This window comes from Peromyscus maniculatus, chromosome 19 (genome assembly GCF_049852395.1).
Source record: "Peromyscus maniculatus bairdii isolate BWxNUB_F1_BW_parent chromosome 19, HU_Pman_BW_mat_3.1, whole genome shotgun sequence".
NCBI lineage: Eukaryota > Metazoa > Chordata > Mammalia > Rodentia > Cricetidae > Peromyscus > Peromyscus maniculatus.
In genome coordinates this window covers 56302210-56316328 of record NC_134870.1, presented here as the reverse complement: position 1 = coordinate 56316328, position 14119 = coordinate 56302210, and the positions used below count along the sequence as shown (strand labels likewise).

Here is a 14119-nt window from a genome sequence, read left to right as displayed (position 1 = left end):
GTTGTGAACCATAGTGTAAATATCTGAAATGAAGGAGGTTTTAGGCAAACCCTGTGAAAGGATCATTTGACCTTAAAGAGGTCTCAACCCCAGGTTGCCCTGGGCTATTATCTGCACACGAGTCTCCTAAAGTAACAACGAAGGACTGACCATTGCTCAGCTCTCCTAACAAGACCATGACTTACGATCAGAGAACTGAACTGTTCCCCATTGGAGTCCGGAGTGATCTGTAACCTTCTGCTCAGCTCTTCCGACAGCTCTTGGGGGCTGGTCCGAGACCCTGGCGAGGCAGGCGGTGGGGGCAGAGCCAGGCTGAGGGAATCTCCTGCCATGTTCATTTCCTCTGAAATGGTCTCCCAAGGCTTTGGAGGAATCAGACAGTGGGGTAAGTGCTAGGAACTGGGGATTTACCTGTCTTCCTCCCAATAACACTTTACAACACAACATTCATTACCATCAGGACAACTGTAATCATCGCCTAACTCAGCATGAGGCACTAAACCTTCAGGATAAACACAAGGAAGAGGGGACCACTGTCCCAATTAACACACGGGGTAAACTTAGCTGAGAGAGCAAATTGCTGATTTAAGCAGTCAACTGAGGGTTATGCCCAAGTGTGAAGGAGGCAGGCCCAGGGGCCATGACCTCACTCCTTAAGGATACCCACTACCTCTGCAGCAGCTTTTTTCCAGCCTCTGTAAGGAATGAATTAGAAATGCCTCAAGAAGTTACAAGCAATTTTCATGCCCCCCCCCCTTCTAACTGTTGTGAAGGTTCTTAATGAAGAGCTTAGATGTTGCAGAAGAATGTTAAGTGAATCAATCCACTGTAGAATCAATCACTAACTGTTTTAATACTGGCCACGGCCACGTTCTGTGAATGACTTCCCAACAGAAGGTCAAGCCAATGATCAGAGTCATCAGCGTCAAGGTAAGACAATTTGATTGGTTGCTTACTTAATTCATCTCCTCTCCCAGTAATTCCTATTAACTCAAACTAGTACAGTTTTGGGTCATCTCTCCTAAGATGTCAAGTGGTTCATTAGAAACTTGTCTGTGACACCCAAACAAGGGAGAGAACTCACTTGATTCCTCAAAAATGACAACCTGAGTGTTGTTTCATGAGATTCGTTAGGTCCTGGGGAAAACCAGTCACTAAGCAAAAAATATGTAAGACTTTCTTTCACACAAGAAAAAATGCTCCCTCCTTGATATTTCATACAAGTCACTGGACCTGGCCGAACATGGCTTTCACAAGCATTTTCTATGTTAACTAATACTCAGATGGGAACCAATTAGTTATGAGGCCATAATCTTCCCATTCAGGACACAGTCTACCGAGAGGAGAAAACAGGACACAAAAAACAGGGCGCCATCTCCCGCTGGGGCTTGTGGGAAGACGGAGCGGCTTAGCTGTACAGCGTCTCTGGACAACATACCTCAGGACCCTCTCCACCGCCTTCCGAGGCCTCGGGCTCCAGATCTTCACTGATGTGCCTGCGAGAGCGGAAGCGCCGGTGGGCGGCCTCCTGGTTGATCTGCCTGATGTTGTTATCTGACTCAGAGGACACGTCCCTGAAAGGAGGGTGAGGGGGGATGAGAGGAGAAGGGTGCTCAGAGCTAGCCCCTCAACAGTCCGACCCTCCCTGTGGGCCACACACCGACTGAGATGTTGTCAGACACTAACATGGAGCATGCAACCATCTTCTCGCTAGACCGCACTGCTGGTTCACTCGAACTCCAGCAAAGCGGCTTCAGTGCACTGTACAAGAGTGACAGCATCTTTCAGACATATACAGCCATCCCTCGGCATCCATGGGGAATTGACGGCAGAGCCCTCCCTAGCCCCACAGATTCCCAAATCGCCCAAGTTCAGTTCCTAGCAATGAATGACAACGTTCGTACAGAACGCAGGTACAACTTCCCGTATACTTGAAATCATCTCTAGATGATGTACAATGCCCCACACAATGAAAATACTCTACAAACAACTGCTAGCCTGCACTGTGTAGGTAATGAAGACGAAGACCACTGCTCAGGGTCACTAAAATATGAATTAAAGGAATTTTATATTTGTATATATAACACACAAATTTGTTACAATTACAAAATATATTGTTATATTAAATATAACTGGAATAAACTTATACACTAAATAGAGGTATCTTCAGAAAACTGGAATCATAGATGCAATTATTATTATTAGGGAATACATAAGTAATGTTTAAAATGATTAAAAATGGTACTGCTGGCTGTTAGAAAATGCCAGGTTGTACTTGTGATGATATATTTACTGTCATCATTTTTGAAAATGTTCAATTCTCGGGCATGAAATAAATTACAAAACAAAAATGCAAAGTGATTAGAGTACACTTATAAATGATCTCAGCAGAGTAAGAGGTCAAAGGAAGCTACCAAGTACCTGCTTTAATATATTTTTTTTAAGTTTCTTTTTTCTTTCTTTTCTCTTTTATTAGGCAGGGTCTCTCTATGTAGCCCTGGCTGGCCTGGAACTCACTAGTTAGACCAGCCTGGCCTTGAACTCACAGAGATCCACCTGCCTCTGTCTCCTGAGTGCTGGGATCAAAGGCTTGTACCACTGGACCTGGCCCTCTCTTGATGATTAGAATGGACACAGTTAATACTTTATGATTATTTCCCTCACTGGAAAATTCTTCACAACATGTGAGTTTTGTCAAGACTGAAAGCCCTTCTTGAAATTCAACCCAGTTACTCGGGAGGGATTCCGGAGGCTCTACAAACCATAAAAACAAGGGTCACAGTGTCTGGATGGACTGTCGCCCTGACTGCATCCCACTTCCTCTATAAAGTATATGAGTGTCTACTAGTGTGTGTGTGTGTGTGTGTGTGTGTGTGTGTGTGTGTGTGTGTGTGTGTCTTTCCTCCGAATTTAACTGAATGAAAGAGCTGTTGACTACCTACAAGTTTCTACAAGCGTCTACAGTTACCAGTTAGCCTGGTAAACTAAGACACAAAGGGAAACCATGTGAGAAATGCCTACATCATTTTTTTTTCTTCAGTCGTTAATTCTGCACACCCAGTTTCCCTTTGAACATCATGGGAATGACATGAACGACAAGACCTTCCCACTTTACCAACCCTTCCTTGAAATCAAGTCCAGCGTCTACTAAGGTTAATGCCTCAGACCATGCCCAGCCGCCAAGCATTTGTTTTGCTTTCATAAATTTTATTTCTTACTATTATGTATGCATGTGTGTGACAGTATGGGTGTATGGGGGTGTGTGTGTGTGTGTGTGTGTGTGTGTGTGTGTGTGTGTGTATGAGATGTGTGTAGAGGTCAGAGGGTAACTTTGGAAAGAAGTTCTCTCCCTCCACTGTGGGTTCTGGGGATTGAACTCGGGTCCTCGGGCTTGTGAGGCAAAGGCTTTTTGCCCTCCCCTTTGCTTCAATGCATGTGACTGTAATGATGACCCCAAAAGAGATATGACTGACTGCTAGGACACTGGGAGATGTACTGAGTATTTTATAATCAAAAGCTTAACACAAGCATTCTAGCTTAAGAAGTTACTTATCTTACAAAATGGCCTTTCTTCATTTTTAAAAACTGTCATTTCTATAGTAGAATATAGTTTACATCTCAATCGGATTAAGAACAAATCTAAAAGGAGGTGTTTTAAAAGCTACCAACTAGAACTGAGAAGGTGGGGTGACTTCAAGGGACACCTTCTGTTCCGTCGTTAGGAGCAGAGGCCTGAACTTGGCCCAGACAGTACACCAAACCACATGCCTGAAGTCATCTCCTGAAATGGCTCCTTTCGGCCAGTCATTCATCTACAACTGTATTTTGCTGCACTCTTACTCTGGTGTGGGGCATGAGGGCCTATGAGGGAGGAGTTACAGTCCCCGGATGTTCCTCTTCGTCCTGCTCACATCCTGAAACCCTAGCACTGGAGAGGCTGAATGAAAGTGTGAAGGAGGCCTGGGCTATAGAGTGAGAGCCTGGCAGAAAACAAACAAACAAACAAACAAACGACACCCAACCGGACACAGAGAACACAGGCTACTGAGGTGGTCCTTGAGAAGGGCCCGGCGGCAGACATTCTCTCGTGGGGAGGAGCCTGCTCTATACTCCTGGCTCCTGTTTGCTTTTAGGGGAAGGGACAGGATCCACAGGAGCGGGCAACAAGAGAAGGCAAGAAGAAAGCTGCTGTGATGAGACTCCGGGGCACACTGCATGTTTTAAGTGTGGGATGTCTGTCAAAGAGACAGGGATGCGGAATTGCCTACAGAGCATCCTAAGTGCAAGGGGAAATCGGGCAAAATGAATCCTGCCAAGTTCAGGGGGTCCAACTTTGGGACACGAGTCTGTACCAAACTGGGCAACAATCCGAAATTAGGGTCTAGTTATGTAGCCCAGAAGTTTCTGTCTCAACTCAGTGCTGGGATTACATGCCTGTTTCTTCATGTCTGCCCACTGAGGTAGTTAAGTCTTCATTTACTTAGAACCAATCACTACCCAATGTCCACAGGTACAACTTCTTAACTAAGATATTTTCTCACAATGCAATTTTTTTTTGAAGAGTGCTGGAACAGTCTTTTAAAAAACTGAACTATGAAAAAAAGTTTTTTAACCTAAAAGCAAAAGATAATTCTTCTGGAGGTCCTAGGGCTTTGGCCAAGTCAAACATGTTAAGGAACGATAATTCCAAATCCATAAACCGCACAGGGGGCAGAGGGGGGGGGCTGTGGAGACTGACTTCTGCCGATCCAACCGTTTTCTTGTTTTTGAGATGTGCTTCACACTTACGTAACGGACACATCTTGATTACGTACCCACCTGTGGAACTACCACCGAGTCTCAAAGGTGATGTGCTTTGAACACACGTCCCGTGCTGTCTCAGGAATCACCTCATTAGCATTTGTATCCATCTTTCCCCTCAAATAAAGACTTCCATCTGCACGGTACCGATTAACGAAGGTGGGCAATCCTAGCTACGTGTCAGCCGTTAACATTTCTTCCTGGTCCTGTGCGGCAGGGGTCACACCGTGGCGCTCTGATCACCACCCAGCCAGCCCCTTTGTGTGGACTTCTCCCTTGTGCTGTTTAGCTTAAATGGATGGTGCTGTTTTTTTCTAACAGTAGGAAACCATGCCCGAGGTGAGTCCTAAGTCATTTCTACCACAGAGAGACAGTACTTAGATGGCCTATCAAATGTCTAAGTGCAGTGATCATTAATGAAAGACGAACAGCAGTAAAATTACGGTATCAACAAAAACAATTATTTTTACGAGCCCAACATCGTGACGTGCATCTTGTCTAAGCAATAAGCTAAGGCCATGCTGGGTAATGCAAAGTGGCCAAGAACAGCTGGTAGACCCAATACCCTGCAGAGAAGACCGGGGATGAGTAACTACTAACCTACAGAGAAGACCAGGGATGAGTAACTACTAACCTACAGAGAAGACCGGGGATGAGTATCTATTACCCTACAGAGAAGACCAGGGATGAGTATCTATTACCATACAGAGAAGACCAGGGATGAGTATCGATTACCCTACAGAGAAGACCGGGAATGAGTAACTACTAACCTACAGTGAAGACTGGGGATGAGTATCTATTACCCTACAGAGAAGACCGTGGGTGAGTATCTACTAACCTACAGTGAAGACCCGGGATGCCTACCTATTCGCTGCCCCAGACCCTCTGCAAGCTTTACCCCTAAACCGAATAAAATATCAGCCAGCTGACTTAGCTGCCCTCTCTAGCCACTCCCCCATTCACACGGAGAATACCTTCCTAATTTTTACTGATACAGGATTTGTAAGAACAGTTTTCAGTATCTCTAAATATCACCTGCCTGAAAAGCATCACTGGGAATTCTCTTTCTGTTTGGGTTGAAGAGAACATGATCTCATGAGTAAGTATAATCATTTGCCTTCAGCACATCTTGATAATCAATCACCTGTAATATCTACTTGGCAATATTAACGCTGCTGTTTCGGCTGCTGGCAAGCTCACAATGTCTACGGCAACTTCTGCTTCTATTGTGGATACTCTGGCTCTGCCTCTCACTGTGCATCAATAGATCGAGGTTTTGCTGCTATGATTTAACAAAAAGCTCCTTCAAAATCTTTCTGTAAAAACAGCAATTGAGGTTTAACTAGGATTTATTTATTTGCTATCATCGGAACAAAAACTACTAAGGGAGCAGGCACCAACTGCCTTGCTCTCCCCCTAAGCTAGTAGGGTGCTGAGATAAACAGTAATTACTAATTTTGACTTTGCAAATCTTCTTTGCATTTCTAAATATACTAAGGCAGTCATACATAAATTTTCTGAAAAGTAAATAAAATAAATATAAAAAAGAAGCCTTTATGACTTTCTAAATCAAATAATGTCAAAGAATAAGAATGCAAAACATTAAAGAAAATGGCAAAGCCAATCTGCCTCCTGTTTTGCATCCTGGGTCAGTCAGGAGAGGAGGCTGGAAGAAGGGGGAAGCAAGACGATTTTCGACCCAAATCAGGATCTAGGAAGAGCACATCTCAGTAATCCTAAAAGAGGCACAGAAGAATAACTCCATTCACACAGCAAAAGGCAACGTGGCACAGGCCATCAGCCTCTTCCTGTACACACTCATGCATGCATGCATGTATACATGCACACACTCACTCACTAGTTCCCCAACTTGCTCTGGAATTGCCACCCTCCGCCGTGCGGGGGGTGCCGGGGCATCCCTGACATCCTGTAGTACTCACATCAAGCTGGGCCGGTGCCACTGCGTACTCCTGTTGTTGTGATTGACATAGTAAGTGCGGCCTAAATTGTCCACTTTCTCTTCCCATCCTGGTGGCAGCGGAGGCGGAGGGAGCTCCTCCTGGTGCTGGGAAGCTGAGTCGTTGGAGTCGACAACTTCCCATCCGTGCTGTGGAGGAAAGTTAGTGGGAGGCCGTGAGTCTGGGCTCCAGATCACAGGAGCAGACAATCCCAGTGTGACGCCCTTCTGCCTTACTCGGCCGCACTCCGGGCCTTGTAATGGCTTCCTGCGTCACATGGAGATAGGGTTGCCCTCCAAGGGAGAAAACCAATTCAAGGTCTCAAAACTCATCTGAGCAATGGCCAGTTAATCATGGTTTGGAGACTCCATTTACTTTCGTGTTTTAAAACATTCGTTTGAGTGTGGATGTTTATATGTAAGTTCATGTGTGCATACATACACGGCACAGGTGTACGGGCCAGAGGACAACTTGCACGTCCCAGACCTTTCCTTCTAGCAGGGTGGGTTCCACGGATCAAACCAGATTTGACCGAAGGTGCACCAGCGTGCCGCACCACGGCGCCTGCCCTGTTTAGTGTCTGAGTCACGTCATTGAATTTTACATTGCCAGTAGTTATTAGGGCTGCGCAAAGCCAGTGACCTGGGACAAGCCCGAGATGACACCCTTTCAACACCACCACCACGAAGTGTGCGTTGTGCGCGTGAAAAGAAAGCATGGCACAGGTTACAGGTGCAGGGACAGGGTTATCGGTCCCCGGTGAGGATGGCCCGGGGTTGGTTGGTGTGCCTAGTTATCTGTTACAGTTGTGAGCCAGATGTTGTCTAGAAACTGCTGCTGTTGCTTAGGCACTGCCCAAACAGACCGCCTGGGGCCAGGATCAGAGCCGCGCTGTTGCGACACATACCTTCGGCATTAACCATCGCTTTCCTAACATCCCCTGGTCAAGCCAGCGGAAAATCAACCGATTCACTGGTGACTGCAGTTGGAAGATGAGAAGAGGATACAAAATTCCTTGGATTTCACACAGCAAGCTGTTGCTTTGCTTGGGAAATCTCAAAGTCCACTCTGGCCCGCCGCCCACTTTAGTCCCTGTCAGGGGGTGGTAGCTGTGGAAGCCTATGGGAAAACGCCGCCTGGAAATGTGGCCTCTTGGTGGGAGGGGGTTTGATCGACGCGCCCACCGCGTATCATTCAAGTACCACACATGTGGGACAGCTGCAAACAGGTGTACAAACAGCCAGGGAGGCCTTGTTCAATGGGAGCCTTCGGAAGAGTGTGAGAATTGAGCTAACAGAACAGTGCCGTCTACAGCGCGTGCCGAGATGGTACAATGAGACCCACAGCACAGACATGTGACCAGAAAGTGAAGAGGCAACTATGCCCGGAAGAGGACAGAGCGGAACGCTCTTCTGGATAGCGAATGGTAAAATGGTAGTTCCCAAGGATGGCTGTGCAAGACAGACGATCATCTGTGGACCAAATGAGCCAGAAATGGGGAGAGAGTTTCTAAGTCAACCCCCATCTACTCTGGAGCAAGTTCAAGTGCTAAAAGGAAGCTAAAACGAATTGCAAGTCCAGATTAATACTGAGATTTTTTTTTTTCCTGGCAGTGGGAACGTCTAGAGCAGATGTCTTACACTGTTCTGAAATGTCCTCCTTAGGCTCATGCATTTGCCACTTGGTTCTCAGCAGGTGACAGCACTTGGAAAAGTTGTGGAACCTTTAGAAGGTGGAGTCTTGCTGAAGGAAGGGGGTCAACTGAGGCGGGGGGGACGGGACTTGTGGATTTACAGCTGAACCCCATTTTCTGTCTCCGGACTGTGATACACTCTGACCAGGTCCTTCACATTCCCACTTACCCCCACGGCCTCCCCGCCACGATGAACTTCACTGACTTGAAATGTGAGCCTTTCTCCCTCAAGTGGCCCTGGCTGGGTATTCTAACAGCAGCCAGACAGGACACCACTACAACTGTGCAAAGAGCTGCCCTTCCTAGGGTAAGGGCTGTGACCTCACCTACTGGAGGACTTTCAAAGACAAACCCAGGGGGTATCCGGACACGCATCGGTAGTGAAGTTCACAAACATCCACTCCTGTCAATGACAGAGTGTAATACGAGTGAGATGGGCAGCCAGGAAAGAGGCCAGGGCCCGCAGCTGTCTCTCTTACCTCCATGTCGTCTCTCTGCTCGCTGTTCTCTTCATCCTGACCCCCGTTTTTCGGCATGTAGGCCATTTTCAACCGCAAAAAACCCTTGACTCGCGATTTATGACTGCGTACAGGAAGAAAACCAGTTATAAAGGACCTGGCTCGTTTCCATCCTTCTTGTTTTAAGGTGTTTGCTGAAACGGCCCTCGGTGAAACCAGCACTGCAAACACTCACCCCCCACCCCCACCCACAGGCCTCACCTTCTTGGTCGAAGGAGGAAGTCCTTAAATGTATAGGGTCTCTCCATGGTTGGATCTTCTGTCTAGAGGAAGAAAAAAATAAATTAGCAAAGAAGCAATACTCATAAAAAGTTCCTATTTTTGACACACTCATCAGGGATATGGAGGATATATTTTTAGGACGTGCCAAGGGTAAAAAAAAAAAAGAGCTGGCCCCTCAACAGGTATTTAGATGATTAATTAAACATCTGCAAGGCCCACGGAGGCTCGTCTACTCAAGATCCACTAGATGTCACTCTCTCCATCAGGCTCTAATGGTCAAGCCCAGCCAGAGACAAATGACAAAATTATAGCCACCACTGTGCCAAGTGTAATTTCTAACTGCAGGGTGCGGCCTCAATCTCCCAGAGTCCATTAACTTCGGAAAACCAGCGGTCACTGGTGCCCCATTATCCTATGATTCAAGACGCCTAAACACAGAGTTAAACAGAACAGAAGGCCTACCCTCGGAATGCAACTTCATTTGTCACATTAAAGTATCAAGTCATCAGCCTAAAAGGACTGATAAGGTATCTCCCGTGCAAAGCATCCAGGGAGCCTCTACCCACCTCCCGGCTTATCTCCTGAATTGGTGAGCCAAGCTGGGATGTGGTCCTCAGTTTGTCAACTCGACACAAACTAAAGTCACCAGGAAGGAGGAAGCCCCAACTGAGGAATCACCTCTATTGGATTAGCTTTTCAGCCATGTCTGACAAAAATATTCCTTTGATTAATGATTGCTATGGCAGGGCCCAGGCCACTGTGAGAAGTGCTACCCCTGGGCCGGTGGTCCTGGGTTATACAGAAAAGCAAGTTTAGAAGCTTCCTCCATGGGCTCTGCCTTCAGTTCCTGCCTACAGGTTCCTGCTCTGGCTTCCCTCCATGATAAACCTTTCCCTCTCCAAGTTGCTTTTGGTCATGCTGTTTATCACAGCAGCAGAGAGACTACCAAGGGCACAGATGGATGCTCATTCCCTAAGAAATCGGGATTCATTTTATTGTGCAAAGTTGGTTGACTAAAAAAGCAGGACAGTGGGAAAATTTGTGCCATTATTTTTAAATGGTATATGTAGTCAAACCTGAAATACTCGACTTGTCAAATTAAATGCATTCCAAAATATCTGGTTTTCTAGGAAGAGGGGCAAATCACAATACAATGATGTATTATGCTGAGAAAGAAGAGAGAGAATAAATACGTGTTTACATTAGAAAGATTATTTGTTTATATCCTTCCTTTCTAATGGCTTCCTACTCTCTTATTCCCCCCCCCACCTATGTGTGTGTGTTAACACATTTGCGTGTTTCTGTGTGCGGGCCAAAGGACATTCACCTTTTTTTTTCTCTCTCTCACTAGCCTGATACTCACTGATTAGGATTCACTGATTAGGCTAGGGTGCCTGATGAGAAAACCCAGGGAGTCTTCCTGTCTCTGCTTCCTCAGCGCTGGGATTGTAAGACATCCCACAATGCCTTTTTATATTTTATTGGCTTTAAATTTTATTCTCATACACTGTATTTTGATCATATTCTTTCCTGCCCCCCAAAACTCCTTCTACATTCTTTCCACTTCCTTCCCACCCAAATTCATGTTCTCTCTTAACCCCCCAAATCAAACAAACAAACAACAAACAAAAAAAACCCTCAAACACACAAAATACCAAAGTAAACCAAACCAAACCAAAAAAAAGCACGCCAAAGCCAAGGAGTCTGTTTGCGTTGGCCAACTACTCTTGAGCGTGGGGCCTGCCCTGGAGTGCGGTTGATAGACCCGTGACACTCCATTGGAGGAAACTGATTTTTTCTTTCCCAGCAGGTCAACTGCAAACAGCTTCTTGGTTAGGGGTGAGACTTAGTGTCCACTTCCCCTTCTGTGTGCTGAGAATTTGTTTTTTTTTCCCTGGTGTGAACTTGTGCGGACCCTGTGCATATTGTCACCCCGTGAGTCCTCTTGGGTCTGGAAGACGCTGTTTTCACGTGTGTTCTAGGGGCTGAACTCAGGTGATTTTGTTTGCACTTTTCCTTCTGAGCCGTCTCTTCAGCAATCCGCCCTGCTCTTACCACAACGAAATGAAAATTTCTGCCTATAGCCTATGGGCCACGTGATCAGGCTTTACACCTTAACCTCACTGGGAATAGTCTCCCTGACAACGGTTCTTTCTGCAAGCCTTCGCCATCGCATGAACAGATCATTTGTAACCCTGACACAGAGCCCATGCACTATCTGGTCTTGCCCGACAGGCAACTCTGGATGGCTCTACTGATGTCATCCTGCCTTCAGAGAGTCCATCTTCAACTCACTATATCCTCACCCCGTGTCCCAGCCCTCTGCCAGCCTATTCCTTATCGCTATCCAAAGCTTGAATGTCCTCACCACTCAGTGCTGGGGTCAAGAAAGGAAGTATGTGTGCAAGCAGTTGATAAATTTGCTTGGTCTGTAAAAAGAGAGCCCTAAAAGTTAACTTCCACTGAAGAAGCTCAATCATTATATTCTCTTCGACTGTTCTAAGGAAGGTAACATGTCAAACTTACTGACATTTGGGGGATATTTTCTATATGAAAATTTTCAGTACATATCACTTACAATGCACAACTTGGTAATCAGGAATATTATCGTTGGGGCCAGTAACATGGTCTAACAAGCAAACGTGCTTGCTGTCAAGCCTGAAGATCTTAGTTAGATCCTGGGAATCCACTTGATGGATGTGGAGAACCACCTCTCAAAACTTCTCTCTCTCTCTCTCTCTCTCTCTCTCTCTCTCTCTCTCTCTCTCTCTCTCTCTCTCTCTCTCTCTCACACACACACACACACACATACACACACACACTAAAAGCTATTGAAAAAGAATACTAATGCTGACAAGTCTTCCTTTTTTCATTTATTTGATAAACAATTAATTTGAGTCAATCTCAAGGAAAAGGCATGTGACATCCAGGGTACCTGCCCCGAGGGTTGTAACTATATGGGAGGGGTTGCCACAGCAACAATATTCTAGACTCTTAAGGAAGAACAAATTCGAGAAGGTAGGGAAAAAGACTAATGGCCCGCAGGGCTGGCAGTGGGCATTAGTGAGGATCTCAGGAGCAGCAGAGGGCTCTGGACATCCATCTGTCCACACATCAAGGAACAGAACCGACCAGCACCTCACAGAGCAAGAGGCAGACCCCAGGTCTGTGTCCTGTTTTTACTACTGTCCAGAGCTGGGTGGTCCTTACCTCTTGGGGCCCTGGGGTCCTTGACTATAGAATGGGACAGTAATGAGGTCTTCCTGTACTGTTGTGAGGTCTAAATCAGTCAGCGGAAGGTGGTTTACATACAGTCCTCAGCAGGTGCCAGGCACAAACTTGGCCACTGTCACCAGCATCCAGTCTTATCCTTTCACATCATGGGGGTGTTGCCAAAGCAACACTTTGCAATGAAAGGCAGGTGCAAAATACACTTGATGGAAAAAAGAATAATCCTCTAACCGAGTAGTTCTTAACCTGTGGGCTGCAACCCCTTTGGGGGGGTGTCAAGTGACCCTTTCACAGGGGTGGCCTAAGACCATTGGAAAACACAGGTATTTGTAACATGATTCATAACTGTAGCAAAACTACAGCTATGAAGCAGCAATGCAAAGAGTTTTATGGTGGGGGGAGGGGTCACCCCAACAACACGAGGAGCTGTATTGAAGGGTCGCAGCATTAGAAAGGTTGAAGACCCCTGTTCTAACATAACTGTCCATCTTATAGACAAGACCATGTTCCTCAGAGAGAAGGCAGTGGTGAGTCCCAGGATGGAGAACACACAACACACAAGAACAAACGGAGGGAGAAGCTGCTGGGGGCCCAGGTGCAAAACCCGGCTGAAACATCTACTCCCAAGCCCCAGGCTCCTCCTGTGTCCCATACTGTTGGCCACAGTGCAGGCGCACCTCGGTACTGGGGGACCAGTACCAGGTCCAGCAATGTCACTTACTGGAAAAAATCACTTCCTCTCTGGGCCCAAGTTTCCTCACCTAAAAAATGCCCCCCAGGAGTGGACGGTCATGAACTGGGCACAGCTGAGAAAGTGATACTCTCCTGCCGCCGCGAGACGACCTTAGAGGCCACCTCACCAGCCTGGACATGCTCTGTTCTAGGAAAACAGTCAGCCCAGGCTGCCCAAAGACAACCTTGGCTGAGATGGAGACCCACGTCTGCAACAGCTTCTCTCTGCCTCCTGCAATGAATGCCCAAGGGTGCAGAGAATCGGGAACTGGCAGCAGCAGGGAGCATTAGGGGATGCGGGGGTGACAGGGAGGCACAGAACAAGGAGGAAGCAGGAGGAGGATCCAGGGTGCAATAGGAAAACGCCTGTCGGAACTTCATTCTGTCGTCAGAGCACGCCTTGGAGTTATTTTTATCCTTCATCAGAAGGTGCAGAATACACTTTCAACAACGATGCACTGGATGTTGCATTAACAGGCTCGCAAACATTAAGTTTTAAAACAATCAGCAATTATGTGTAGCCATAGCTGAGGCTGTTCCCGGTGGCCCCGGGAAGACAGCAGGAATCTCACTGAAAGGGCAGCACCGGTGAGCAGCTGGTTGGTGACAGGACTGTCCTCATTTACAGCCTCTCATCTCCTCTGCAGGCCTGGGTCCTGCTGCCAGCGTCTCCTAGGTAACGAGTGTGTCACCAAGGACACTGAGCCTCCCCTCAGGGAACACTGGAACTGCCCCGATGCTCTGTCACAGAGCGAGGTGGCAACCGGGTCTTGTCTCTGAGGGCACCCTCCCTCTTGTAGGAAAGTGGGGGCCCGGAAAGGACCCTAGACAACTCACCCATCTTCAGATGGAAGTCGACCCCCCCCTCACAGGCAGACTGCCATCTCTTAAAGCCTTTCCGTTGGCAATGTCTTAGAGCATGACTGTGCTACCTTAGCTCTGTTCTACATAAAGGTTCCCTTGTC

The 14119-nt window shown here is 46.9% G+C and overlaps 1 protein-coding gene across 19 annotated transcripts in view; it reads right to left on the bottom strand.

Moving 5' to 3' along the window:
* Nedd4l (NEDD4 like E3 ubiquitin protein ligase) overlaps positions 1–14119 on the bottom strand; it is a 337346-nt gene that overhangs the window by 47016 nt on the left and 276211 nt on the right. For all 19 annotated transcript variants that reach the window (XM_076555369.1, XM_076555377.1, XM_076555367.1 and 16 more), the window contains 5 exons: positions 9171–9232; positions 8931–9033; positions 6741–6907; positions 1439–1574; positions 186–362 (listed from right to left, as the gene is read on the bottom strand). In XM_076555369.1, the coding sequence (XP_076411484.1) occupies positions 186–362; positions 1439–1574; positions 6741–6907; positions 8931–9033; positions 9171–9232 (645 nt within the window). The remainder of the gene's footprint in view (positions 1–185; positions 363–1438; positions 1575–6740; positions 6908–8930; positions 9034–9170; positions 9233–14119) is intronic.